This window comes from Cavia porcellus, unplaced genomic scaffold, assembly GCF_034190915.1.
Source record: "Cavia porcellus strain 051 isolate PalLab524CR breed Dunkin Hartley unplaced genomic scaffold, mCavPor4.1 scaffold_28, whole genome shotgun sequence".
Lineage (NCBI taxonomy): Eukaryota > Metazoa > Chordata > Mammalia > Rodentia > Caviidae > Cavia > Cavia porcellus.
The window spans coordinates 37,745,212-37,773,171 of record NW_026947511.1 but is presented as its reverse complement, the minus strand read 5'-3'; the positions used below and the strand labels follow the sequence as shown (position 1 = coordinate 37,773,171).

General features: G+C 46.0%; 1 protein-coding gene across 2 annotated transcripts; it reads right to left on the bottom strand.

The window, feature by feature from the left end:
• Positions 1 to 255: 255 nt before the first annotated feature.
• On the bottom strand, positions 256 to 27,124 carry Adgrf1 (adhesion G protein-coupled receptor F1). Of its 2 annotated transcripts, XM_013156949.3 has the most exons (17): positions 26,754 to 27,124; positions 24,767 to 24,878; positions 23,473 to 23,639; positions 22,239 to 22,296; positions 20,923 to 21,075; positions 19,663 to 19,836; positions 17,888 to 17,988; positions 17,074 to 17,132; positions 13,025 to 13,176; positions 12,528 to 12,691; positions 11,020 to 11,208; positions 8,885 to 10,252; positions 7,963 to 8,004; positions 6,713 to 6,772; positions 3,717 to 3,783; positions 3,228 to 3,331; positions 256 to 2,631 (listed from the first exon to the last, which is right to left on the bottom strand). In XM_013156949.3, the coding sequence occupies exons 3-16, from the start codon at positions 23,623 to 23,625 to the stop codon at positions 3,264 to 3,266; spliced, it is 2,808 nt and encodes a 935-aa protein (XP_013012403.2). In that variant the 5' UTR covers positions 23,626 to 23,639; positions 24,767 to 24,878; positions 26,754 to 27,124; the 3' UTR covers positions 256 to 2,631; positions 3,228 to 3,263. The 2 variants fall into 2 exon arrangements, with proteins under 2 accessions (XP_013012403.2, XP_013012402.2); XM_013156948.3 differs by lacking the exon at positions 3,228 to 3,331 and having other exon boundaries at positions 26,754 to 27,123.
• Positions 27,125 to 27,960: the final 836 nt, after the last annotated feature.

Genomic DNA, 27,960 nt, shown 5'->3' with positions numbered 1-27,960 from the left:
AACCGCAGGGAGGTGAATTTTGCCCACAGCCTGGATAAGTTGAAACTGGATTTTTCTGCTGTTGTGCCCCTGATTAAGACACAGCCTAAGGAGCACTCTAATTCCAGCCCCATGAGCCCTATCAGCTGGGCTCTCTGTCCTCTGATCAGTGTGATTTTCAAGCTGCTAACTTTGTGACAACAATAAATATCTGTACTACAATAGGAATGGAATAAGCTAATAAAATGGGAAGAAGCAATTAAAAAACTATTAAGATACTTTTCTGCTTTTTTGCTTTTATTGTTTTAGGAGAATTTTTAGGTGAATGTGTGTAACCAATGGCTTAGACAAGCATGACACCCGGTATGAGATCAAACACTTATATTTTCTGCCTGATAAAAACTATTCTGTGGGAGATTTCCTCCTCACCAGATATCCTCCAGGACCCCTATGTGCCTGGAAAACAGGGACATTTGGATAAATTTAAGTGTGTGATAAAAGTATGTTAAGAAGTGACAAGCAATTTAGTATCAAATGTTTCTCCTCCAGCCAAGTCCTGCCTTGGGCTGACTGCGGCCACACTGATCCTATTTGCTATTGGCCTTAGTTTTCCTGTTTGGCTTCCCCACCCTGCCCACTGAGGTTCTCTACCTCCCCTCTCCCACCCCAGGAAGAGATGAGGCTCCCCTCACCTGATGTCAGACAGCGTGACACTGCATGGTAACTGCTCTGACTCTCGAGACTTCCCCAGTCCTGGTCTCTCACCTGCAAGTCCTTCAACAGTGAAGATTCTCCTGCACCCACACTGGTCACTTGTGACTCTGTCCTCACTCCATGCCGGTATTGCATGCAAATTCTGATGCTGGCTTCCTTTCCCTCTCTGCACAGCCTGTCACACAGGACCTTGCAGCCCCATCTAGGCTCTGTCCTGCACATCTCACCATGGTTCCTGGGAAGCACAAGCACCCCTGGGCCCTGGAAAACACTTCTGTGCAGCCAGTCTAAGCACAGAGCCCTGGTCCAAGTCCAGGCAAGAATCAGACAGCAGCAGCCACGCACACACCCCATGTGCCATATTCCATAGAGGGTGATCACGAAGTCCTTTTCCCATGCTGTGTGTGGGGCAGGCATCCAAACGAGAGAATTGAGGAGGCTTGCCAAGCAGCTCTCTCCAAGGCTCTGTTTCTCACCAAATTCTCTTCTGGTTTTTGGATATGTTCATGGGGTGTGGAGTCTTCTAAGTGGTCCTCAGTCGTTTTCTTTGAACATCTCACTTGACATTTCATCGGTGTTGCTGCTTGGTGCCTTGTGGAACTTTGAACCCAAATTTTCTCTACATATGTCTGTCTAACTCACTCCCATTAGTAGAAATTCCCCACAGTACCTTTATTTGTTTATCATGATGGCTTTTCATGTCAGGAGCTAACGGACATGCTTTAACACTTTGTAGCTTTCAAAACAGGAATGGTGACTCTGAAGTTTGGATCTTTTAAAACTGCAGTGAGGGCTGACCCTGAGGTGACCTCAGAGTGACAGGATTATGGGAAAGTCGTGCTGCTTGTTAGCATCCCCGCACCTGCAGCTCTGCCCCCATCCTAAAGCTGTTCCAATTATCCTCATAAATAACTTCCAAAAAGCACTTCCGCTGCATGATGGAGACAATCCAGAAGTAGGAGGCACAACCTGGAAGCTGGTTACCAAACTCCCCCTTAACTCCTCTCTCCCATAGCTAGAATTCTGGGAATGAACAGTGAACCATGCATCTCATCTCGTAAAGATTTCTTAAGGTTGTAAACAGGATTTAAGGCTATTATGGCATTGCAAACATGGGTTAGGACCAAATCTTAAAATAATCCTGATTGTCCTGTAGTGATTTTACAGTCTTTGGTGAATGATTTCACTTTCCTTACCTCTGGCCTGGATGCTTCAGTTACTGGGTAAGAGAACACATGAAAAGGCACTGCAAACTGTAAAATGCTCCGTTCCACATCAAGTCACATTGCTGCCCTTCCTCATAAATGGCTACACAGCTATCAAAGTGGAAGTTTTTATTTTGTTTCAGATTAGCCTTCAAAGCTAAGAGATTGAACCCATGAAGGAAAAAAAAAAAAAAGAAGAAGCATAAAATTCAACTGGAAAATCTGGAAGAGGAATGCCTTTTCTCTAGGAAACATACACCAAGAACTTTTTGAAAAGAAAATCAGCACTGTCATCTAAGGTTAGCTTGTGGAGTTTTCTTATTCTGATCCGTGACTGGAAAGGTCCTATTGTCAAGGTCATTTTAGGAAAAGGGAAGCCATATCTTGCGATCATGAGAAGGGACAAATGACAAAATTTCCAACAAAGCAAACTCTTCTGCACTTAGCAGGCAACTTCTTTGACTCAAGCCATGTGGAAATAAATCTTCCTTCCATTGAATTCGAGATAAAGGAGGCAGTAAAAAAGCAGCCAGAACCCTCTAGTCCTGGTCCTGGGTCAGAATATGTCATCTGGTATGAAGCAGTCTTTCCTCTCTGACATCTAGCTCTAAATGCCAAGGGGCTCCGAACAGTGTGTCTTGATTTTATGATTCCTGACCTTAATCATTTGATAGAAACTGAGTCAGCATGATGCCACTGGAGGACTCTCCAGGATGAGAAAGTGTATACTTGCCTGAAGGGAAGAAGGGGATAAGAATTATTGTCACTGTGTTGAACTCAAGCATGAGACCAAAATGAAAATCATCCTATGGGCTTTCTTACAACTGGGGGTAAGTTGAGGAGATGTGAGGCCAAGAGACAGGGTGTAGTCGATCAAGAGGGACAGCATTTCATTGATACCATTGAAATTGGCATATACCAAGCATCACTTGTTTGAGACACAGTATTATGGCTTTTTTTTGCAGGGAAGTACAATAAAACAGATGATTTGGGTTCACAGCTTGTTATCACTGGAAGGAACCTTAGGGATATCTTAGATTTTCATTTTACTAACAAGAAACAAATGACTAGAAAGGTCAAGGAGAATTTTAAAAAGCACTCAGGTCAGTTGGGGGTAGTGATAACAGGACCCAAGGGTTCTAGATGAGCACATTCCCCATATATATGAACTTCATGTGAAATTTAAACCATTTTGATGGGATTGCCCATTTCTCAGTCTTCATGATGATGTTAGCATAATTCAGCGTGAAACTGAATGGGACTAGGGCTCTTACTTGTGACTTCATTTTAACTGATAATGCAATGTGTCTTCCTCCCTTCCCACATTACCCTTCCCTCCAAAGAGACAGTGACTGTTTGCAGTGTTTAAATATTGGCCTTCTGGTAGCTGGATATCATGGGCTTCAGTAACCTCTGATACAGGAACATGAGACCTATGGGAGCCAGAGGTGAGGACAGTGATATTTACCTTTAGCAGATGTGGCTCCTGCCTCCTCCAGACATGACGTGGTCTTAACGCATCAGTAAGGACTTGGCTGGTATTGATCTAAATATACCCCTCCACCCATACCTTGGTGACCACGTCTTCTAACAGAGCTGTGGTGCAGTCTCACAGTGACACTCACTGCTCCCAAGAGCACAAGGTCTTGACACTGTCAGCCCTGAGCACAGTCTAGGTGAACTCTGAACCCACCCTGGGCTAACATGGTCACACTCCTCACCTGGAATTTCTTAAGAGTTGTCACTGACTTTGATTTCTGTCATGTAATCATTTACCCTCTTCCCACCTCATACAATACTTGTTTTACTGTAACTCACCTTTTTCTGTCAGTGAATGGAAATACTTTACTTGTTTGAGTTTGGCAGGTACATCTGGTGAATTTCGCTGAATAAAAGAAAATCAAGTTGTTTAACACGAATAGTATACTTTTGGTGGTTGTCCCGCTTCCCTGGCTTCTTGATGGCATGAATGAATTTTTATTCTATCTATACACTGTGTTACTCTCTTTTCAAGAACTTAAGATAGTCACTCCTTTTTTCCTACTTCTGCTTCAATCAGCTTGAAAGGCCTAAGAATTTATTTCCAAATTAATTTGTGCCTCTATGTATTTTTTCAGTCTTTAACCAGAAATCAGAAAACAGTTTTATGGGAGATATTACCCCTTTTTATATTTGTGCTGACATTTCTTTGGTTCATACAACAGTCACTAAAAAAAAAAAACATATAAATGCATATCCCAATAAAAATGGTCCCTGGTAGGTTGTCTCTTACTGTCTATTAACATTCAGCTCTTTGTGAATCATCCTTTAGTCATTAGGGTAACAAAAAAATTAATTTTCCAATTCATTTAAAACTGAGTTGCTGGGGATTTAGCTCAGTGGTACAAGTGTCTGCCTGGCATGGGCAGGTCATGAGTTCAATCCCTGGTACCAAAAAAAATAAGCTGAATTATCAAACTGATATGTTTAAAACAAAGATTATACACTGATTGGGAAAGATAAAAAATGTATTTAGATATATCTTATTCCACTCATGAAGTTTTCCATTTGTCATTAATTTAATCTCATATTGTGTGACTTTGTATGCCAGGCACTGTTTCAGGCACTGGGAATACTGGAAGGCACAATTTCCATTTCTTGCTATGATCCATGTCATGAGGAAGCTATGTTAAGATGGGAGAGAAAAAGTTCTTATCACAAGCAATAGATAGAGCAGTGAGAGTGTCCCAATTTTCACTAAGATATATATGTACACACCTCATTTAAATCCTGAAAAAAATTACAAGGTAAGTAAAAATGAAAAAAGGTTCGAAAGTCTCAAGGCAAATTGATTTTCCCAAATTCAATGCTTATGTAATGGTATAATCCTAAAGAGACTCTTAAGGGAACACTGCTTTTCAAACAGCATCCTTCCCCTGTAGAGAAAGTATTCTTAGGTTGCAGAAGACCTAGGAGTTCTGTTTGCTCTGGGAAGAAGCAGTCTCCCTTGACATGTAAAGTCATCTGGATTTAAACTGTAAAATCACAGGACCTGAGTTCCCTGTGGGAACTAAAAAGTAGCTAGGTAAATTCAGCCTTTGTTCAGGAATGGGCAAAGGAGCCCTTTATGAGAGAGAAAATTTTGTTAGAAACCATCTTTTGGGTCCACACAGTTACCCCAAATTGTGGCCTAAAGGATGATCTTTGTTGAGAACATTGCTGACTCCCTTTGGCCAAATACCATCTGTTCATGAATCTTTCCAAGATCCCTACCTCATCGCCCCTTTGCCATTCCTTAATGAACTCCGAACCCATGACCTTGAGCTCTACAAGTTTTTCTATCTGCATCAGTCTGACACTTTCTGTGTTAAAAGAAGAGGCTAATCCTCATCTTCAGAATAGCCAGTGAGTCTCTGGCTTCTCTGGAGTCTTCCTGTCTATTTTGCCCTCATTATCCCATGTTTCTAACCTTTGCTTTTGACTCAGCCTTCCCAACACAGAGCCCTGCTCAAATCCTGGCAATCTAAGTCTCATGTCACTCCTTCCTTATCCCCTTCACTGTCAAGTGATTTCTTGGTGCCCATCTTTTCTCATCATCCATAAACTGAGTTCTTGTTTCTTCATTCAAATTTCCTTGGACAATTACAAATGCTTCCCTTCTATACAAAATGAACATTTGTTTTAAAGCAAATGAGTCAGTTAGCCAGATAAGTCACTCAATTTAAAAACAAAACAGGGAAGGCAGCATAGGAATGCAAACTAGCAAAGGCCTTGCTGACTATTCTGTTTTCTGAAAAAAGCTCACACCACCTCAGAAGCAGGCAGAAACATGGCCAAGGATTTTTGCTTCTGCTGTTATTTCATGTGGGGGCGTTTCTCGCTTTTTGATTTTTCAAATAAGAAAAATTGTGACTTCCTGTTCTACAGGATGGAGAGTATCCTGACTTATTTTTATTTACCAAAGGCTTTTCTTTTCTGTGACTTCCTCCTTTTCATAAGAGTAGATAATGACATTAGTTCCGCATTTTCTGGTTCAAAGGATTTTAGTTCTTGAAGACATAAAACCTCAGAGTGTTAGAACTTCTTTGAGTTGTTAGTTCAGCACTTAATTTATATGACTAAGAAAATTGACACTCAAAGAGATGAAGGAACTTTCCTAAGATCACTCAGCCAACTGGGCCTGAAGTCAGAATGCAGGGCAGGTCTGCTGGCCCCCGGCCACCACTCCTCCCTTGCAGCTTTACAGTCTGCTACGCATGCAGACCAGGAAGATTCCAGAACGCAGAGGATGATTTCCTCATCGACTTCTACTTCAAAAGCTTATGCTCTTGTTGTAAAAAATCTCTAAACACCCAGGTTTGGATGCAGTTAAGTCAGTTGGCTAGTTATCAAATACAGAAATCTCTGCCTTGCTAAAAGACAAAAGTCTACCTCAACCTTAAAAACAGCAAACACATATGTAAGTACTTTTGTCTTGAATTCTACTGTAGATGGCACTTCTGTGGCAAAGAATGAAACAGACATCTACCCTCATACGAACTTGTCAGATGGTAGATTGCAGAGTTAAGGGCTCAAGTAGCTAGGGACTAAAACAAATGACAGTTTAAAGGCCTGGCACCACTGTGCACCCACAGACCTAACACCCAGACCTGTGGTCAGCTCCACGCCTCCACATTCACCCACTCAGACCACTGACTGTGTGTCCGGCACCTTAACCCAACAGCAGGAAAGGATAGTGACAGAAACTCAAGGACCATGCACAGAAGCAGACCAGTAGCGAGACTGCACACAGCACGGGGTGAAGCTGACTCTGTGCTGGAGGAGACAATAATTACCTTCGATGTCTGCTTCCAAGAGCGTATCGGAGACAACTTGCTGATCAGAAGTTGCCGCAGCTAGGACGACACAGAAATGTTGAAGAGATACACAAGTATAGTCACACATAACCATGCGCAGAAAAACTGCAGGATGAAACTGGTGCTTAATGGTATTATTTCTTAGAAGCATGTGATAGACTATGGGCATAAATACTTGATAAAAGATTGTTTTCTTATGCTCTTTCGCTATAAACAAAACTGGGATTAAACAATAATAACTCAGTCTATAGACATTAGTAATTGGCAGTAATTACTAAATTGGAGTTTATCTGAAATGAAGGATTCCCCAAGCATGTAAGTGATATAATTTGGGCAATTATTTAGTGCAATTAGAGCAGGAAATTGTTTTTGTTTAAATAGGATCTGTGGCAGTTGTGCTAACTACAAAATATTCTCATCTTCTCATTAAAACAGTGACTCCACGTCTATGAACTTCCTGCTATTACTTGTCTCAGTGGAGTCACTCAAAGCCTGGGGGAAAATAATAAAATAAAATATCCTTAAATTTTTGTCTATTATATTTCAGTTAAATTGATAGTCCTTCATTAGAACTTCATTTTACTTAATATGAAATGCTCCTTAATATTTAGTATATAAAGTTCTAGAGATAAAGAACTGATATGATTTCATCATGTTCTAAATAAGTAGATAAATCAGACATGGGGGTGCATGCCTTTAATCCCAGCACTCTGGGAAGCTGAGGCAGGAGGATTGCAAGTTTAAGATCAGCTGAGGCAGTCTAGCAAATTAGTGAGACACTGTCTCAAAATAAAAAATGAAAAAGGAGTTGGAGATGTAGCTCAGGCCCTAGGTTCAATCCCCCGTATGAAACACACACACTCACACACACACACACACACACACACACACACACACACACAGACATCAAAAAAGAAAACTAATTGTAAGATCAAAAAGGAATTCACCCCTTTGAAAAGTGATTTTCCTCTTCAGTCACTGTCAAACCATCATTTAAATTAGGAAACTTAAATGTAAAAAAGATTCCCTATTTTTCTAAAATATTCACACTGCATGTCGAGATTGAATCTTTATGGCTTCATCAGCGGTGACCTTGCCTTCCGGCTAAGTCTGCCTTTGGTAAAATGATAGAATTTTACTGCAAAAGTGCCTTCCATCAATCCCTTACTATATGGTAATGTTTTCAGAATGGAAAGACAGGGTTTTAGACAGAGGGTAATGTAACACACCTTGTTATCCAGGAGTATTCCAAAGCAGAAGATGAAAAGTCCCTTTAACAAGGAAAAATAAGTTAATTATATTTATAGTCTTTTTTCTGTTCCATAAAAAAATTATCCATTCGTGGCATTATCCTGCTGTACCACCCGGCTCTGGCCTTCTTTCCTGCTTGGTCTCCCTGCAGACAGGGCACATTGGTGACCTCCACAACACAAGCACACAAAGCGTGTTAGCCTCAAAATGCATAAAGAAGCAGTCTGTGAGAGGGAGACATTTCTAATGCACGTGGAGCTCACAGCAGGATGGAAGGCTTCTCCCATGCAGCACCAACCATTCAGAATGTGATCCGACAGCAAGGGTTAGAGAACTGCTTTCAATGAAGGCCGGACAGTGAATGTGCCAGGCTTTGCAGACATCTGCAGGTCTCCACTGCCATTGCAGGGAAGACAGTCATCGGCCACATGTAACCACTGGGTGCAGATATGTGCCAATAACATCTTTTTTTTTTACAAAATCAGGCCATCTGAGGTAGGTTGCCAGTCAATACTCATCATACTGGAAGAATTTCCTTGGTACCTTTCAGTGTCAACAGTACTTTTGCTAGATTGCCCTTTCTCTATGCTTTTTCAGAGGTCTGCACAGGAGAAAGCGGCAGAGCCAGTAGCAGGAAGGATTAGCATGAGCTCTGTGCACAGGAATAGATTTAAAGCCCTCCAGCAGACTCCTGGAGAAGCCCAATTATCTGCTTTATTATGACACTAAATGTTGGGGAAGATGGATTTGTTTGCCCTTCTCATTGTTTCCATGTAGTTTTCCTGACAGCCCTCTGGGAGCCAGGGAGAAGAGACAACTCCAGAGTAATTTACCACCCCAAGCCCTCTGTTATTACTCTAGCGACATAAGAATGCAATAAAGCATGCTCGTAAGTCTCACCTGGAACGCATTGAACAAAGCGAAGAGAATGTGCCAGGCGGGGTTCTGGCTGTCCGCCATGGTTCCGATGCCAAAACCCCAGGTGAGCCCCAGCAGAGGGGCCAGGATGAGGACGCTCTTCCCCATGCGGATGACGGTGGCTTTCTCATCCTGGGTCACTCTCTCCCCGACGGTTGGCCTCCAGAGTTTCGAGAGCACTAACAGCACCACCACCAGGTTCACAACCACGATAGTCAGCGCAGGGACAGCAAAAGCCAAGAGAGGTTTGCTCCCATCTGACCAGTTGAGCCAACACACGTCCTTCCTGCTGTAGCTGTTGCTAGGTTGAGTGACCGCAATGGTGATGGCAGATATAATGAGCGGGCATCCATAGCCCACGCAGAACCCTATGGCCATCATGAAAGGCATGGCCATGTGGTGGAACACGAAGATGAGGCGGTAAGACAGCAGGACGCCAAGCACAAGCATCCAGAAGAACAAGGAGAGGTAGAAAAAGTGAGTGAAGAAGATGGCAGCTGTGCAGACGCCAGAGGGGCCGGCAGTGGTGTCGATGGTGGTGGCAACAATAAACCAGATGTCGGCGATCAAGAGGGACAGGGCTATGTTCATCATGCAGATGTGGCGTGTGTGCGAGGTCTGGGTGTTTCTGAGCTGCTTCCAAAACAGAGCCTCAATGAGCAGGCACAAGACGAGACTTCCAATGGAGATGGCCAGGCCCACATAGGTGATCCATCTCACCGCAGGGACAATCGGAGCAGGGACAGAGGGTGACATCAGCATGGAGAAAGAGGTCAGGTGAGTGCACCGACACAGCACTGCATCTGGAGTCTCATTCACCAGGTGACAACCAGTACTGCTCCAGTGCAAATGGCTGAAATCCCAAAACACACAGCGGGGCTGGCTCAGGTTAGCATCTATCTTGGAGAAGCCCAGGAAGATTTCATTGATGGAATAGTTTTGGGTAACTGTAGATATCAACGGCCCATTGACTTGAGCAAGGTCACCTTGGGTGTTGGGCAGGATGTTCCCCAAAGTCACGGAGGCCATGCTGACGATAGTTTCTGGAGCAGAGAACTGGAATTGCTCTGGGCTAATAAAAACATGGCCTCCGATGGAGCGATCTTCTTGGAACATCTCAACCTGGTAGCTGTAACTGTGATTACCCTGGATTTGGGTCCATGGAATCCCTTGCCAGTTAATAAATTCCTTAGACAGGTTCAGAGGTAGAGCAGAGGAAGGTACCAGAATGGTGATGTTTTCCAGTGCCTCTAGAAAGTGGGAGCTGGCCTGCTGGTCCTCTTGCAATAAAATCGTCCAGTTCCTTATCGATGATGAATTGAGGATGTGGTCGGCTATGCTGATGACATCCTGAAACACAAGGGTGAAAGTTAGTTTGTTTTCAGTAAAAGCTTCACCCTGGGTAGTGAAGTATAAATGTACAATTATGGAATTTGTATTGCATAAGCCAATGTTGTGAAATACTTAGACTTCAAAGTATAAAATGCACCCTTCCAAACTATGGGGAAGGCCCTCAGGGGAGCAGGCACTGTACCTATCCCAAGGAGACACCTGAATGTGAGTGGCAGCTGTCCTAGGATGCCAAGATTACAGGTCATTTATTTCTCTTTTTGTCTATTTGCATTACTAATAGTGACTGTGTATCACTAGCATAATGTTTAAGTTAATTTTTAAACATTCAGACTAGACCATGAACTCCTAGTTGAGAGAAGAAAGGTTTTGGCCCAGCATTTGGAAAACTGAGGCAAGAGGATACCACAAGTTCAAAGCCATCCTGGGCTACAGAGTGAGTTCAAGGCCAGCTTGAACTACATAGTGAGACTTTTGTCTCCAAGAAAAACAAAGTGAAGAAGGTGGAGGAGGAGGAGGAAAAGAAGGTTTGGGGGGTATACACTACTGAGATAGAGCTCATGGCTACAGAAGGGAACAGTTGCAGGCAGCAAGCAGGAGTCAAAAGTTGGGGTGCAGAAGCTCATCTCTCCTTTCAGCTGCCCAGGGCAGCTTTCTCTCCCTGCACAGCCACACTGCTGAACCCGTGGCCCCTTGCATTCTGAATATATAGCAACATCACCAACAGGAGGACTGTCACAGGGCTTCTCTGTCCCCAAGGAACAAACCTCCAAGGTTGAGTTTGACACTGTGAAATGCTTCTCCTGGGATAGGGTTGAGACTGTGCCCAGAATTGACACCACTGAAGCCAGGTTTCCAGATGTGGTGGATGGGTTCCGCTGTACGATGACTGAGAGGTTTCGTACCAAGGACGACACATCTGCCTGTGTGGCACTGTCCGCAATGGCGGTGAAGTTCTAGAAATAGAGACTGTTACATTCTAGGAAACAGAAAGCTGGGTTTGCTCAGCCTGTGATTGGATGTCTTGGCCAGTATTTGCACAGTGCCATAGATCACGGGACAGTTGAGTAGCCATGATGACAGCAGTGGCCATGATTCAACGTTCGCCTATCCAATACAGTGCTAAGCGCTTTCCCTAGAGTCCTTGATTCAGTCCCTTAAGGACATTGGAGGGAGGTGCTATGATTATTGCCATTCATAGCTAAGGAAACTGAAACTGGGAAAGATTTGTTTAATAACACTTTCATATACACCATCATCCTAATGATATAGAAACTGCATCAACTGGTGGGGTTTGGGGACCTTCCCAAGAGTACCAAGTGAAGTGACCTAGTGCTGGTCCTGGGTTAAATCCCTGTGGAGTGGCTACTGTGATGACTGGCTACTGACTTGCATCCACGCCTCTAGGGTGCCCTCACTTTTGCTGTGCTGTGCTGAACCGGAAGCTGTAGGAAGGGCCTTTCCCTCTGCTTCGCCCAGGACCCAGGCGCTGCCTTCTGGGTGGCTGTTCTCTCTGCCACCATTGCACCTGGGTGAACAAGCTCTAGTCTTGGCCCATGCTCAGAACAGGGTTGAAAAGAGCAAGAACAGAACAAGTGGTCTCCTGGTACTGTTCCCCTCCCCAATCTACAGAGGAGGAAACTGAGGCCCAGAAAGGGAGAAATGAACACTCTGTGGGGTCTGATCAGCACCTCATAAGATCTTTATTGCAATAGCAAGGTCTCTGGGGATGGAAGTTCTGCTCCAGATGGAAGCTGGCTCAGGCTGTGTCTGGCACTGACCCCGGGCTCCTTCTTTTCTGTGACTCGAGTCCTAACGTTCATTTCTTTCTCCACAACTCCCTTGTCTAATACTCAGACTTTGCAAAGAAAAGAAGAGTAGGGCCCACCGCATGGTACAGGGACCGTCATGACTGTGTTTCCAGATTGCTACCTTTGCTCACGGAGGAGCCCCTGGCTCTTGGTCCTCTGCAGAGGGAGGCTGGTAAACGGGGACCCTGACCAGCTCTGTTCCTGTTCCTGATATGTGCAGATCTTCCTTTGCCCCCACACACACCCTAGCTTAAATCTTTAACGCCCAGACCTCTAGGCTTCCAAGGCGGCTTAGCTGACGGCCCACTGCATGTCAGAGGCCTCAGCATTGACTCAATCCTCAACAGCCGTTACCCTGGACACCGTCCACCTTCACAGCTGCTCCTCCTACTCATGCCCACCCTCCTTGGTCCTCTGGAGATGCACACAGGGCCGGGCAGAGCCACATGATAGAGATGCATCACCTGCATCAGTTCCTGCAGCTGGGAGAGCACACAGGACTCCTGCACCATCTGCCACCGCGAGGACCGGCACCGGGCTGTGATGTTGCCAGTGTAGCCACTGCTGCAGGGCAGGGTATACTCGTCATCCTCAGTCCCGAACCCAAAGGTTGCACTGTGACACATGGCTGGAAAAGAATGGAAACACAGGGAAGGACCCAGATCCTAACTAACCCCTGTCATAGGGGTTGGATGCTTTGGAAGTCACATGTGGCGAACCATTCCTGAGTTTACACTCAGAGATCGAATCTGCTTACTTCTCAAGTCAGAGAAGACTTGAAAACATTGGCTGACACTGACTTTTACCATAGTCGGGGAAATAGTACCTGTTTCAGCTGGAAGTCAGTTTGAGAACAGTTCTCTCCTGGAAGCACCTCCCCTCTATTCCTGAAGACAGGAGCAGGGGTGAGCTACTCGCTAAACAGCTCCCCAGCCGAAGCTGAGGGTGGGGGCTGGGTTACCTTTCTTGAACACGGTGAAGGAGCCAGGTTCCAGGGGAAACACTCTGCTGAGAGCCTCCTGGATAGAGGCGGCCTCCTGCTGGACAGCGGCCAGCAGCTGGGAAGTGCTGCTGGAGCCGATGACTTCGAAGCCCACAATGATACTGCCGGCTCTGCAAGGAGGATGTGCTGTAGTCAGAGACTGCAAAGAAAATAATTCCATACGGGACACAAAATTCATGGTATCATTTTATAATAATCACCCAAAGGAGTCAAACACAAAAAGTGCAGGAAATCTGTCCACACACTAAAGACCCCAAAAAAATCCATCTGAGGGCCTGGATCCCAAGGCAGTGTTCTGCATGAATCCAGCTGGAGACCTAGAGCCCATGACAATGACTCATGCAAGTCTGTTTCATGAATCTGTGCTGGGAAGGCCCAAAGGTTATTGATGGAAGCCAGAAAATCTGTGCCAGTGGGATGAAGGATCAGGTTAGAGCCAGGAAGCAACATTCAAAGTAAGAACCAGAGTTCCCCTGAAAAGTACCACAACCATCCACAGCAACAGTGAGGTCCTGAGCACCTCTAAAGATGAGAACAGCCAAATTTACATCAGGAAGCCGACGTGACAAGCTTCCTCTGGAGACTGAACAGCACACATCTTCCCCTCCGGAGCCAGGAAGCGATGCTCAAAGTAAGAACCAGAGCTTCCCCAAAGTGAACCTCATTCTCAGGAACAGCTAGGTCCTGAGCTCCTCTGATGAGAACAGCCAAGTTCATATCAGGAAGGAAGCTCTGCAAATTCCTCCAGGAGAACGAATGGCATCAAGAGAATCAACAACAACTAGGAGGACCCACAACACTACCTCTTCTCCAGGTCTTCTTTTTATCTTGGCAACAGTACTCAGGTGGGCCGTCCACACTCAGCACCCCGCTGATGCAGTTCAGCTGGTGTTACAAGCCGACCACCAGATACCAATCCACCAAAACATGAGGAAGGTGAACCCACTTTCTGCCCATGCAAGCACCCAGGATCCAGTCTGCAAGGTGCATGGCATTTGTCCAAAAGAACAAATCAGATTCAGGACCCATCTTCACAAGACTCACTTTCTAGTGGAGGAGGCAGGGAAAATAGAAAAGAGTTGCCAAGCAGTACATGTTTGCAAATTGTATTAAACACTGCATAGGTGGGTACAGTGATTGGGACAACAGGTGGAGGCGAGGGAGTGGTCAAGGAAACTTCTCTGAATAAGGGGTCTTTGAAGCCAAGGCCTCAATGGTGTGAAGAACAGGCCCAGTGGTGAAAAGAATATTGGGCTAACATTCTAACACATGCAAAAGTCCTGGGGTGGAGTGGGGGATGTGAACCTGACTCATTTAAAGTCTGGCTTGATTAACATTCAATGAGCAAGAAAGAAAGAGGTAGGAGGTAACATTGGAGAAGCAGCTAGGAGCCAGATCACAGAGGACCTTTGAGATTGAATTCCCTTCTTTACTAATGATTTTATTCTTTACTGAAAGGCAGCAGCAGACTCATGTTTATCCTCTCAGGTCACCACTCTGGAAATAGATTGAAAGGAGGCAGACTCAGAACCAGGAAGATGAGTCAGGAAGGAAGCAGCTGGGTAGCAAGGAGTGCAAGCAGCAGTCAGACGAGATGCACATGAGGAAAGAGATGTCAGAATCACTCCTGAAGCGGATCAGTTGTGAAAGAATGAACTCAGTCAAGAATGGCTTTGAAGCCCGGAAGCACACATTTGAGTGTGTTGCACAATGGAATATTACTGGGAATAAAAGGAACAGAGCCACAGTGCTGTAAAAATCAATGACCCATCTCAAAGATACTGTGTGGGAGTGGAGAGAAGCCAGACTGCAAGGCACACAGGCTGGGTGACTGCATTTGCAGGAATTCTAACCCACAGGGGTGCAGGCAGGCCAGTAGGGGGAGCACAGCAGGTGGGCATGGAGGTTGGCTAAGAAAGAGCCAGGGGCCATGGGGCCATAGGAATATTCTGGTGTGGCAGGGAGCCCTGATCCAGGCACTGGCCAAAACAGAATGAGCTGAGCTGTGCCCTTAATATCTGAGCACAGTGCTGGCTGTGAGATTGGAGATGGTACACAGGAACAGCAGTAGGAGAGAGAAGAAGACTGACACCAGGATGGATTAGGAGTGGGAGGACCCGGATGGCCATACTGGAAGCCAAGCGAGGGCCTCAGGCTAGCAGCCAGGTAGCTAGATCCGTAGTTCAGGGAACAGCCACATTCAGGTAAAAAGTGAAAGACCCGCAGCATGCAGATGGCGCTGGAGCACCGGGAACAAGTGAGATTCTGTGATGCCGATCAAATTAATGCCATGACATCATCACTGCATTATCCTCACCATAGAGAGGAGGGAGATGGGACCCATGGGGAAGCTAGGCCAGGAAATTACCCTCTACTAATTTGTAAGTTAGAGCCGAGGCTCTGAAGCTCAAGTTCTTGGCCCCTGCTTGAACTTCTGCTCACATCGCCTACATGAATCCAGACAGTTTCTGTGTAGGGCTGATCACTGTGTACCCTGAGGCCCTTCTGTCTGTCCACAAGGTCCTTTCCTATCTGCTATTGCATTTGATTTCATGAGGATCAGTCAGGTCCCGCAGGTATGAGCTGTCCCATTGGATAGATAAATAAATTGGGCCAATGAGAAACCAAGGTTTGTTTTAAATCATGTATGTAAGGAGGAATAAAATTGTCTTTCTAGCTTTATGCCTACTTTGTGATTAGGTTCACAAATTATTGGAGACAGCTTTATAAGACATTTTATAAGACATACATGATAGAATGTCAATTAGAAACAGAAAACCAAGGAAAAGAAAAATGTGAATATTAAATATAAAAAGCAGTGCAGTTGCAAATTTTGTCTTGGAAATCTTATTTTAAAAAAAGTCATTCAGGAAAATAGGATCAATTATGTAGACTCAATGTAAGAAAACAACATTTTCCTAGCACTGAATTTTGAAGAAAAGTATTCATGTGGGACTTTATAGATAAAAAGTGTGGGGTGATATAAAGGACAAGGCCTAGGACAACATATTTATAGCAAATGCTACAGAAAATTCCTTGTGGCTGGAGAAAGATAATAATGATGATGATAATAATAATGAGTCAAGTTCTCCAACCTTTAAGCTATTTCCTCTATCAAGCCAACTGTGAATACTGCAGTGTACACATGCTTAACTAACAAAAGTAGTTTTTGAAATTGAAACATAAGCTGAGGGTTAATTTACTAAGTATCTCTTTATTTTCTGTAGATGACTACTGTGTTTTGATGTACCATATCTACTTGAAAAGGCAATAGTTCACCCAAGGCTCCCCTCTGGCTTCGAGTCATACAGTATCACATACCCTGTAGCTGTGATGGAAAAATTTCACCCCTCCACACCCCAGCCTGCACCCATGACTCACCCGTTCCCACACATCCACACCATGATCACCTGTTTTCCACCTTTGCAGGTTCTACTCTCTATCCACGGCTTTGAGAATATTTTTCAATATCTAAGCTCCTAAACTCATCTCAGTGAGAATCTAGGCTTCCATCTTGATTCATTTAAAGCATCACTGTCATGGTTTATGTCAGTGGCCCCCAAGCCTCATGAATTATGAACTTAACCAAATCTAGCATTTGTGATTGGTTCGTTGTCTAACGCTTGGATTGGTGGTGCTACTCCCACCTAAGGGTGGAGCCAGGATATGATAAAAGGGCAGGAAGAAGATGTTTCTCTTCTTCTCTTGCTGGTTCCTGCCTTGCAATTTGCAACTGCCATGAACTGAGGCTCCACCATGCCACCCTGCCTTGCAGCCAGAACTGAGTATGGACTGAAACCTCCAAGAACTGTAAGAAATAAACATTTCCTTCCCTAACTTTGGGCATCCGGTATTTTGTCTCAGCAACTAAGATGGTCACAGTTAGCAATAATCCTACTATAAAGACTAAATGGCCCTATTTTCTGCCACAGTCCCCTGTAAACATGCTCAGAATTCTGCAGGGCGCGGTCCTGGAGGTGCTCTTCTAAGGCCATTGTGTTGCTTACCGAAATTGAGTGACGTGAACTGACTCAAAACCTTGAATTTTTTCGAATACTTCTTTGAGCTTAGAAAGAAAACAAAAGACCATGTGTTAATCTTTGTTCTCACACTTCAGAAAGACATTTGAGGAAAAAAACGGATGCAGACAATAAATAAACCAACTGTTGCAAAAGGGCAAAGGAAAATGATACTGCTGGAAGGGGTTGCATGTCACATAAATGAGCTAAAATAACAATTGAGAATGTACACTATGTGTGCACAAGCACACACACACACGCAGAAAGTTTAGTTTTGAGAGTGCCAATAAAGATTGAATAATAACAGCTTAGAACAGAGGATATATTTGGCACCGTGAAATACAATAAATTTACTCTGATCTACTTTCTTCTTGTCCAAACCAAGCCATTAATTCTGACAGGTGCTGAATCATACCCACGCCACCATCTTGGCAGAGGTGATCTAGTGCTCCCAGCACTTCATGATGAAGGCCAGGGTTTTGCTAGTACCTGTCTCCAGCCTCTAACCAGAAATCTTCTTAACGGAACTGATCCAAAATACTGACAATGGAGTATAGGCCCCAAAATCTTTCTTTTGGCAAACAAAATTCAGAGAATAACCAAGAATCCTTAGTATAACAGTCAAAGTCAGCTGGTAATCTTTCCTAGAAAATTGCCCAAGGAGTGCTAGTTGTGGGCAGAGCAAGTAGCTTCTCTGCAGAATTTATTAAGAATAAAAATAGTTAAGAATCCAAGCCAAATTGAAAACATCAGAACTCATATTTAGCCAATGATTCCCAATGCAAAAAATAGAAATTCTTACTTGATTTTCAGTTGTAGATGCATATTTAGAGTATTTGGCAGAAGAAGAATTCAAAAGGTCCTTCGTAAATGTTTCCTGAATCTTGAAAGTGCCCCAAACCTCTATGGGAAACAGGAAGAAGTTTTTAGATGTGATACTTTTCTAATATGACTTGATTAGCAACGTAAAATTTTAGAAGTATGATTCAGTGCTCATCTATTCAACAGTGGTCATCCAGCGCCCCTCTATTCAACCTCTATTTCAATTTTTTGATAATAAATGTGAATCTAAAATATATAGGAAGCATAGACCCCACTAGAGTTTTCAGCTGTAGACTTACAACAGGAATGAATGGCACTGGTATCCAACACTACTTTCCAAGTACAAAAACACACAGCCACTCCGTATAGACCCAAGGCAGTAACTACAAACATGTGGCTTGTCTAGGCATGAAGCTTGAGCGTTGCCTCTGCTCAAAATCTGTCTTACAAAGCACTGTTTGCTGACCTGCCTACTGCTGGTGCCCCACCCCACAGGGAAGAATCCCTGCTCATCCTTCTTCAGGACCCAGTCCACTGTCATCCTTTCTGTAAGCCCCTTCGTGGTCCCCAGACACAGCTTTTCTGCTTTTGCATGTCTACCATTTGCTAACCTCTAGTTCCCTGCAGCCTCTTCTGCCTAAACATGTGTCTGTGAAGGTGCAATCAAGACAGACCTGTGGGCAGCACCTGGTGAGTGTCTCCCTTGTCTGATCTCTCTCTGCATCTCCTCAGGATGAACCAGGCATGAGCAATCTTTCTGAGGAAAGCCTTTCCTTTATATTTGCTGGAGATATTACAGTGTTCTCTTTCTTGTGTCACAGCCTGGCCTCCTCAGTGTTCTGGTGCAATGGTTGATATATTGTGTCTACTTGAGAAATGTAGAAGTTGTAACTAAGCAACGCAGCAGCCAGCCAAGGTCCTTACTTTATAAACATCGTCATTCTGTGCAAGAGGAACCCAGAGAGATGATATGGGTGCTACACCTGCCATACGGAGCGGTAACCTGCTTACAATGTGAGGGGGGAAAATAAGCTTGCTCTGCACCTCCGACCCTTTTGCTCCTGCTTTTGCTGTCTTCTGCTGCTTTGAAGTGTTGCCTCTGTGCCACACACCCCTGCTTTGGAGCCAGCTGAGTAAGGCCTGAGACTTCCACAAACTGTGAGCTAAATAAACCTTTCCTGCCTTAATTTTGAGTGTCAGGTATTTTGGCTCAGCAATGAGTAAAACGTAATCAAGACACCTGGGAACTCATAGATGAGAACAATAAAAATAGTTCCTCATGTCCCCCTAGAATTTAGCCCAGCACTGGGCGTAGAGATGGTGCTTGGAGAATCTATGTTGCCATACCCTGAACTGCTGTGGTCGTGAACTGGGAGCCACAGATGCCAGCCGGTTGAGCTATGCCAAGCTCCCCTCACATCTTCCTCAACTCCACTAACACCCAGCTCAAGCAGTCACCTGCTTGGGATTTGAGCTAATCTCTGCAAATCTCAACTTGACACCATATAATTGCAGAACTGGACTGAGTGTCTGAAGAATTTGCGATAACACTTGAACCTTCATTGCCTTTGTGGGTCTTCAACTCATGCAAAATCTGTGCTGGGTCTAGACCAGCCTGAGGGGTGGGTGGTCATCCCATTCCACCTTCGTTGCAGGCCCCAGCTTCTCTTGGAGGGCCATGGGCCAGGGTGACCTCTCTATGGTGGAGTGAGGATGCCCCACCAAGAGGTCCCTACTAGAATCCTCCATGCTTACTTGCTCTCTCGCAGAAGTTGACACTCTGGCTGAGGTTGTTGAGATGACAGTCACAGCTTGGGGAGGATCCAGTCGTGTTCAGGAGGCAATGCTGCGGATCGAGGCAGGAGAAGGGGAACCAGGTGTAGGTGTCCTCACAGGCACAGCGCAGGCCCCCATCATGGCCGTGGCAGTCTGCACAAAGACAGAACCCGTCTCACAGAGCCCCGTTCTCAGCCAGACCCGCAGAGCCCTGTCCTTGCAATGACTGGAAACCTGAACCATGTAATTCTCACCAAGACCTAGCAAAATGAGTCAGGACACTAAACTAAACTGCCAGGCCTAACACCGAGGAGGACTCCTGTCCCCATGACAACACCAAAACCAGAGAGGGGAGCAGAGGTTCTTCTCAAAACTGGAGCTGTTTAAAGGACCCCAAAGGACCCTGGAGTCTCCTACATTCACCTTCTAAGGAAGGCCCTAAAAGCAAGATGGCAAAGACACAGAAACTTTTCGGGTTTTTTGTGTGATAAGAAGTTCTGTGAAGCAGTCCTGCATGGTCCTTACTTTGTATTGGACCTGAAATTCCCATCAAAGCCATTGCTTTTTAAGGCACAAAGCAACAGAGCCAAATTGATAGATGTCTTTGTGAAAATATGCGTGACCATGAGCTGTGAGCAGTTCCCCAATGTTACCACGCATCAGACATCCCTGAATTTGGAGTTCAGTGAGTGTGAGAGGGCACACACATTTGCATTTCTGTGAAACTGCCACTGCCCCTTCTGCGGCCCAAGCATCGCTTAGAGTAGAGGCAGTGCCCTTGGTCAGTCACTTCCTGTTGCTGTCCTGACCCATGGTAAGAGCGCATGTCAGGTTCCCCAGACCTGAGGCAGTTTCTGGCTGCTACAATGTGAGCAGAACTGTGCCTGTCAGAGCACAGCTTCCCAAGTGAACCCTGATAGGGTTCTACTTTCTACGGCCCAAGACCATACATTTGGCATGGTGTCTGGTCATCAGTCTGGGACACAGTAACAATCACAGGTGGCCTTTGGAGATGGACAAACAGCAAAGAAAGGAAACACCTCTGTTTGTTTGTTTTGCAGTGCTGGGATGGGACCTACGGCCTCTTGCACCATGGCCATGTGCCCACCTCAGAGTTGTACCCTAAATTTTCCTCTCAGAGGCCACAGCAATATGATGTGGTGTGATGGGTCCCACTTCACCCCCTAAGCACGCTAACACGCACCCTCCCCCCCCCACACCTGCCCAGTGCTGACTCACATGTGGTGGCCTTCGCCCCCAGGACCTTTGAGGGCCCCGGGAAGCAGTGGGATGTGGGCCCCCATGGAGGCTCCAGCGCTCTCCGCAGGAGTTCCTTCTCCCCGGCATTTCTGTAGGGCACCTGCAGTAGCACCTCGAATTCCTGGGGTGGGTCTGGAGTGAGAAAGATGGTCAGCTGCCCGCCTTGTTATAGGAAAAACACTGAGAGGGCTCAGGAGCAGCCACTGGTTGTGCTGGGGGTCGTGACTGTGCTGCTTGTCACCGTCATGTGGATGCTGACCGAGCCACTCATGCAGTGACAAGGTAGGCAGCGTCACCTGCCCTAGCACACGCTGCTCCTCCCACTTCCCTGACCAGGGCTGGTGCTCCGTCCCACCCCTGCTGGAGGGAGGAGACCAAGGAGAAACCCTGCCTCTCTCCCCTCCTGCGGCAGCTCTAATGCAAACCCCACACTCACATTCTGCAAAAAGCCTTTCTTCTCCTGTAAACGAATCTTCCAACAATTAGCTGAGATTTGAGAATTTCTATGAAATACAAAAGCAAAGCTACACTGTCCTCAAGCCTCCATACACACTAAACTCCAGCTAATTATTTCCAAAGATAACTTTTCCGTTTCCTACACTCCTGGGTTCTGGTGTTCCCACTCGGCCTTCATAGACAGGCAGAATCCTTCTGCTGGGCCTTTACAAGCGCTGGTTCTGGAGCCAGACTGACTGTGCTTGCACCCTGCCTCCAGCTCCTAGCTGGGTGTCTCAGTTTCACTAACTGGAAGGTTTCATAATGTACTTTAAATGGTGCCTGGCACACATTGATAGTGACAGCCCAGTATTTTTATTGTCAGGGAAAAGGTATGCACAACCTTCCAAGCAGCAATGTTGATTTCATTTTCCCGGAGCACAGGAACCTGCCACAGGCAATGTTCCGCAGCACCATTAACATGTTTTTGATGGCAAAGTCACTGCGTGGGAGAAAAATATTTGCACACTGACCTAGCAGCCATCGGTGTGCACCATAGTTTTTAGGAGGAAATACATTCAGCTCTTAAAACGTCCACAACACAAGGTGTTCCCAGAGCCATTGGTGGCCTCTTTGTTAATGAATGCTGGGAAGGAGAGGAAGTCTGTGGACACCACATGGAAGGTTTGTTGTAAGACGGGATTGTATCATTTACAACTTGCAAATGTCACACTCTCAGGAATTGCTGCTCTTCTCCTGTTACAGATTTGGGGTGTTTCAAAACACACACAGCTGTACAGCCAGTCAGAGGCACTCAGTGCTGTACAGCCAGCACCGAGGTCCACAGAGCAGAATCTCACCTGGAAGCTCTTGCGTATCCTCTCTGAGCTCTCTTTTTGTTTTGAGGGCATTGTTTCTCTGTAAGAAAGAAAAGATGCTGCTGTGAGGCTTGAGAAAGTTGTACGCCATCGGCCTCCAGGTTTCCCAGGTGAACTGAAGGCGTGGATCTGAAATCCAAGCCTAGGGGCAGCAGGAGTCAGGAAAGACCATGCAGAAGTGCTCAGGAGCAGAGACCTAGAGGAGGTGAGGAAGTGACTGTCCCTGGAGGGACAGCTTCCCAGAGGAGGTGATCACATGTTCCAAGGCTGAGGGGTGGGGGTTCACTGGGCACATGTCAACAGCCTGAAGATTCCAGAGCATCTGAGAGGCAGGAAGAAGGTGGGGCAGGGGTCAGAACCTCGAGGAACAGGTGGTGTGGCTTCTCTTTGTATTTGCGTGAGAGAGGAAACACTCTCTGATGTGCCTTGTAGTCCTCTCAATCCTGAAGCCACACTGAGATAAACAAGCACAGAATCAAGGACAGCTTGTCCAGGATGGCTGAGATGCTGCAGGTGCCTACAGTGCAGATGTGTGGGGACAGGGTTAGGATTAGGGCTGAGGTTAAGGTCAGAGTCAGGGTCAGGGTTAGGGTTAGAAGAGAGGGTCTGAAACCTGGACATCTTTAAAGATAAAGCAACAGAAGATATGGTTTAGACATGGAACATGAGAAGAATCAAGATCAACTCTTTCTTTTTATTTCTTTTCTCCTAAGCAGCTGGAGGGATGGAGGTACCACTAGGTGAGACAAGACAGAGGGAGGAGAATCAAATGTGAAAACACCTGCTTGGTCCTGGGCACACAAGTTTGAGGACCCCCTGGGCTCCCACTGTGAAAGCAAGCAGGGGAGAAGTTGAGGGCTGAGACAAAGAAGCTGGGTGCTCTAGAAAGGACCCAGACTGTGATCCTGGATGAAAGTGAGCAGAGATGGGGAGGATTTCTCAGGGCTGCTAATGCTGGCTCCAACATTTTTCTGCACTACACAGAGAACATGTTGCACTATATACCAGGGCTCCAGTGCCTTACTGGCTCAGCCTTCTGAGCTCAAAGAGAGGGGGTGATTTTTCTAGGTCCCCAGTGAGGTTGCTGACCACGAGACAAGAACTCAGGAATGAATACTGCAAGTCTATCCAGCTATGTATTTCCTGTCTCCATGAGAGGGGTGGATTCTCAACATGCAGGCAGGCAGGAGGAGAAGGCGGACCTTGGCCAACTCACCCCCAGGAAGCCAGTGTAGCCTTCAGCAGCGATGACAGAGAAGCAGATGAGACACAGCATGGTGACCCTCATTCTCAGCAGCCCCTTCCCTGCTCTCCAGGTACACAATGGGCGACTGGGCACATGGCTGGGCTGGGGCGAGCAGGATCCCATGGGAAGCTGAGGCTCTAGCACAGAAAGGTAGAAAGAACAGGGGTGGTAATGTCTCCACCATGCAGCTGTGGCATCATGTCATCAGCTACCCTTTAGGAAATGGTGGTACATTCCCACCATTACAAAATTGCTATAGACCTCTCTGCCAGGCCATCCAATTTGACTACACAGAGCCCCTTTTAAAATCACTTCTGGGCCTGATGATGGATGCCTGTTATCCCAGCACTCGGGAGGCTGAGACAGGAGGATTGCTATGATGTTCAAAGCCAGCCTGGGCTACATAGCCAGCTTAACAGTGAGATCCTGTGTCCCCCTCCAAAAAAATCAAAAATAAAAGAGTTTTTTAAAATAACGATAAAAATAAAATCACAATATGCTTGGCATTGCATTTGGGTGTGCTTAACATCAGCCCTTTAGGTTTCACTGAAGTTTCCTTCCGTCTTAGGAAATATAAACATTAAAATAACCAGATGCTCTAAGGGGATCAATTTTAAGTGTTTGGATATAAAGCAATAATAAGTCAAACTTGCAAATTTCCTTCTTTATAGTTGATGCAACTAGCAATAGATCATCCTCAAGCTTACAGTTACCTCACATGATGTGGATAAAACTCAGAACCCAGACCCAGTCACAAAATCCACCTTTATGTACAGATGGCTTGGCGTCCCAAGAGAAATCACATTCAGAACAGTCCTGTCCAATGTGTAGCCACTAGACTCTGGTAGTTCCCTAAGTGTAATTAAAATTAAATTAAATTTCACAGTCAGTTTCCCTACTGTACTAACCATGTTTCTACTTCTTGGAAGTCACAGGGGCCATGGTGACTGCCACATTGTGTGTCAGGTTACAGCATGTTTATATCATCGCTTAAGCCACACTGGACAGCTCTAATAGAATGTGAAAGAATATTTCCCTATCCCAGCACTCTGGAGGCTGAGGCAGGAGGAGTCACTGGGAGTTCGAGACCAGCCTGGGTTACAAAATGAGCTCAAGGCCAGCCTGAACTGCACAGTGAGACAAAAAACAAACCAACAAAAAATTCCTTGAAGTCTTTTGACATTTTATCTACATGTCCACAGGAAAAAGTCTCCATCTTTGTCAGCAGCAGCAAGAAGAGTGACCCTGTTCCTGCAGCCCTCACCTGGCCGCTCCAAGCTTCAGGTACACTCTGTCATCCCAGCCACTGTCCACGCTCGGCTCTCAGATCCAAGGACACGAGAAGGTAAAGGCTACGGTTTGTCAGCAGAGATCTTCTAGAGAAGCGTGAAAAAGGGGCAAGGTGACTCATTTTTTTCTTGGTACGTTTGCTATACATAATAATTTATTTGGGAAAAATTATATATATACAATATCTGGATCATTTTTTTATCTTTTCCCATGCCTCCGTCCCCCTGTTCAGGAAAAGGAAGGATATGTGTTTCAAATTAATCAGTGACCTAAGTGTTGAGACACAGCCAGGCCTGCTAGACAGACCCACAGGACAGGTTCTGGGGCTTTACCTCAGTCAGTGGAGATGTGACCATGTCCCTAGTGGGGTGAGTGGACACAGCTTCTTGTTTGACGCTATGCTGATAAATCTTAATCACTGCAAATCTACCCCAAACTCCTAATTCTTTTTAAGTAGCCTTAGACATATGAGAAGTATTTTCACCACAATTTCCTAAAGAGGAAAAACAAACTTTTCAATCAAATCCCCCAAATGTTTCTCCTAGAAGCAAACCCAGCTGCCTGGTGGCCACCTACACTGAGAATGTCACATCCACCCAGCGTGGACAACTTCAGAGCTCCGGGCTGGGTGCACAACCTCGCTGCGTGGGCACCGTGAATGCTGAGCCCTGCTCCAGCTCTCCTGACTCCTAATCCCAAGCAGGCGGGTTGGGAAAGCAGTGGCCCTCACAAGTTCCCATATTTTGAGTTCCAATGGACGTGGCTGTGGTCCTCTGGTTGTATCACTTCAGCACGCTGACAAGGTACAGAAATACTTGCTTCTCCACTTAGGCACCAACCTCATCTCACTATTGACTGACTGAGAAGCAAAAATACTGTCTTACTGCTTTAATTCCTTGTATTTGGTTGTTAGTAAAATGAAGCATATTCTTCTGATGCCCCTTGGTCATCTGACTCTGTTTTCGTCTCTTGTGGTTTGACGACTTAAGTCACTGTTCTAAGTTTTTTACGGACATATTCATCATTTTCTGAAGAACGGCTTCCTAGGAGCTATCCACAGCCTTGGCGTTTAGGTCTGGGCCATGGGCCCTTCATTTCAGTGATGGCTGAGATGGTTTTTCTTTGAGTGGGGAAGAAGAATATTCAGGCTGTGCTCTCATCTATCTGTGTGGTTTCTGTCTCTGCCATGCCCAGTCTTTGGCTTGGTGGACTCATCAGGACACTGGGGGACCAGACACCATGAGGACCAGGACGCTGGGGGATCAGGACACCGTGGGGACCAGGACATGGCAGGGACATGTGTACCTCTCCTCTCTTTATGTAGTTCATCTAGCAGCCCCCCCTCCCCGACCTAGTCTCTGAGCAGGTGGTTACATCGTACATCAAGCTTACATACGTGGGTTGTTTTAGGAAGAAGGAAAAAGGGAAAAGAAAACCATGATGTTTTGAGGCTGTCACCCAGCAAAGGAAGTAAGGAGCTGGGGACCTGGTCATGAGGGTCAGCATGTAGATTTTCTGGAGGCGGGGGAGGGGATAAACCAGCTGGGAACCTTTGGGTTACAGCAGTGCAGGCAGAGCTTAAAACAACTCACCCTGAGGAGGAAAAAAGCAAGGCTCTCACAAGACTCTGTTTGCAGATTACTGCAGGTGACAAGTTACAATTAGCATCACCACAGGGCCCGGTCCTTTTGCAGATGTGCATAAGGCGTTCTCATCATTACCCGCTTCCCCAGTAACAGGAGACCCACAGTCTGGGTCCTCTCTGAGAGGAGCATGTGGCTTTTGAGGTCAGAAAGCCAGGTTTGAGACCCAGCAGAGTCCCCACACTGTCGCTTCTGCTCTCCACTTTTCCTCTGGGTAACCTTCTTTAGGAAATGAGATCCTGAATCAGAATTCAGCACCTGGGGAATTAACAAGCAGCCCAGGGACAGCACCCTGCACTCTCAGTTGTCACGGCTTACCTTTAGGCTCTTCGCAGTGTGCTGCAGCCCTCTGCATCGTGTCCCTCGAAGGTGTGCTGGTGGCTGGAACACAGCTTACTCTGTTTGCACACAGATGTATGCAGCACTGGGGCAGCACTGAGTCACCGCGCCTGGGCACGGGTTGCGGCCTTGACACACAGACCAGGCCAGAACACACCTCTCTGAGAAGGAAGGGAGTCTTTTTCTCCAACTCTTCTCTCTTGAGGGTTAGGGAGAGGAAGGAGCCATGACCAAGATCTCAGGAGAGGAACTGCTCCAGGGAACGCGGAAGACCCTGTCGCAGGCAGCTGACTGCGCAGACATTGGGTGAAGCTTTGCAGTCCTGCCCTAGACACGGTCACGCCTGGCAGAGCCCAGGAATGCAGCCTTTAGGTGGGTGTGCAGCCAGGAGGGGAGGAGAGTCGGTCAGGAGGAAGAGGTGTGATCCTTTCTCAGTTTGCTCCACCTCCCCCAGGTTAAAGAATCCTCCATTGCTCCCCCAGAAAAGGTGCCCCTGGGTGGGGCAGAAAGAAGGGGCACCAGCCAGGGGCCCCAGGCAGGTGCTGGAAATGAATGTTTCCCATGTTCTGTTGTCCTAGAGCAGAACCTGATTCACTTCCTTAATGAAGGCTGGTTTCCTCTCTGAGGAGTCACTCAATCTGGAAGCCCTGAAAGGTTAAGTTACATCACGGTTATGCTGAAGTGCGCTGCTTTATAAGTCGCTTTTGGACAGGGCAGCTGCAGAGGCTAAGGACCAGATCTAAATCAGCCACACGGCGGCTGTCTATCGTGGACTGATGGGGGCAAGGATGCAGTCACCAATTCTCATAAATGTCACCAGAAGCAAAGGACCTCTCTGAATTCAATCAACTAATTATTAGTCAATCAACTCATTGACTTCCTGCAAGCATTTACATTCTACCAACAATGTGAGGAACTTACCACACAAGGGCATAAGACGGAATAGTAATAAAACAAAGATATGCGGGCTGGGGAAGGTCTGCGTAACTGCATGAACTGTGCAAAGAGGAACTGGGAAACCAGCAGAGTCAAGAAAACCCATGCAAAGACTACACTAGGAATATTCTGTCTCATAGGTTTAAAACTTGAAAACAATGAGAAAGAAAGGATAAAATGAAAACACAGCCTCTAAATAAGGAGGGAAGGGGGGTTAGAGAGGGGAGGAGAATGGGCGGAGAGTCCAAGA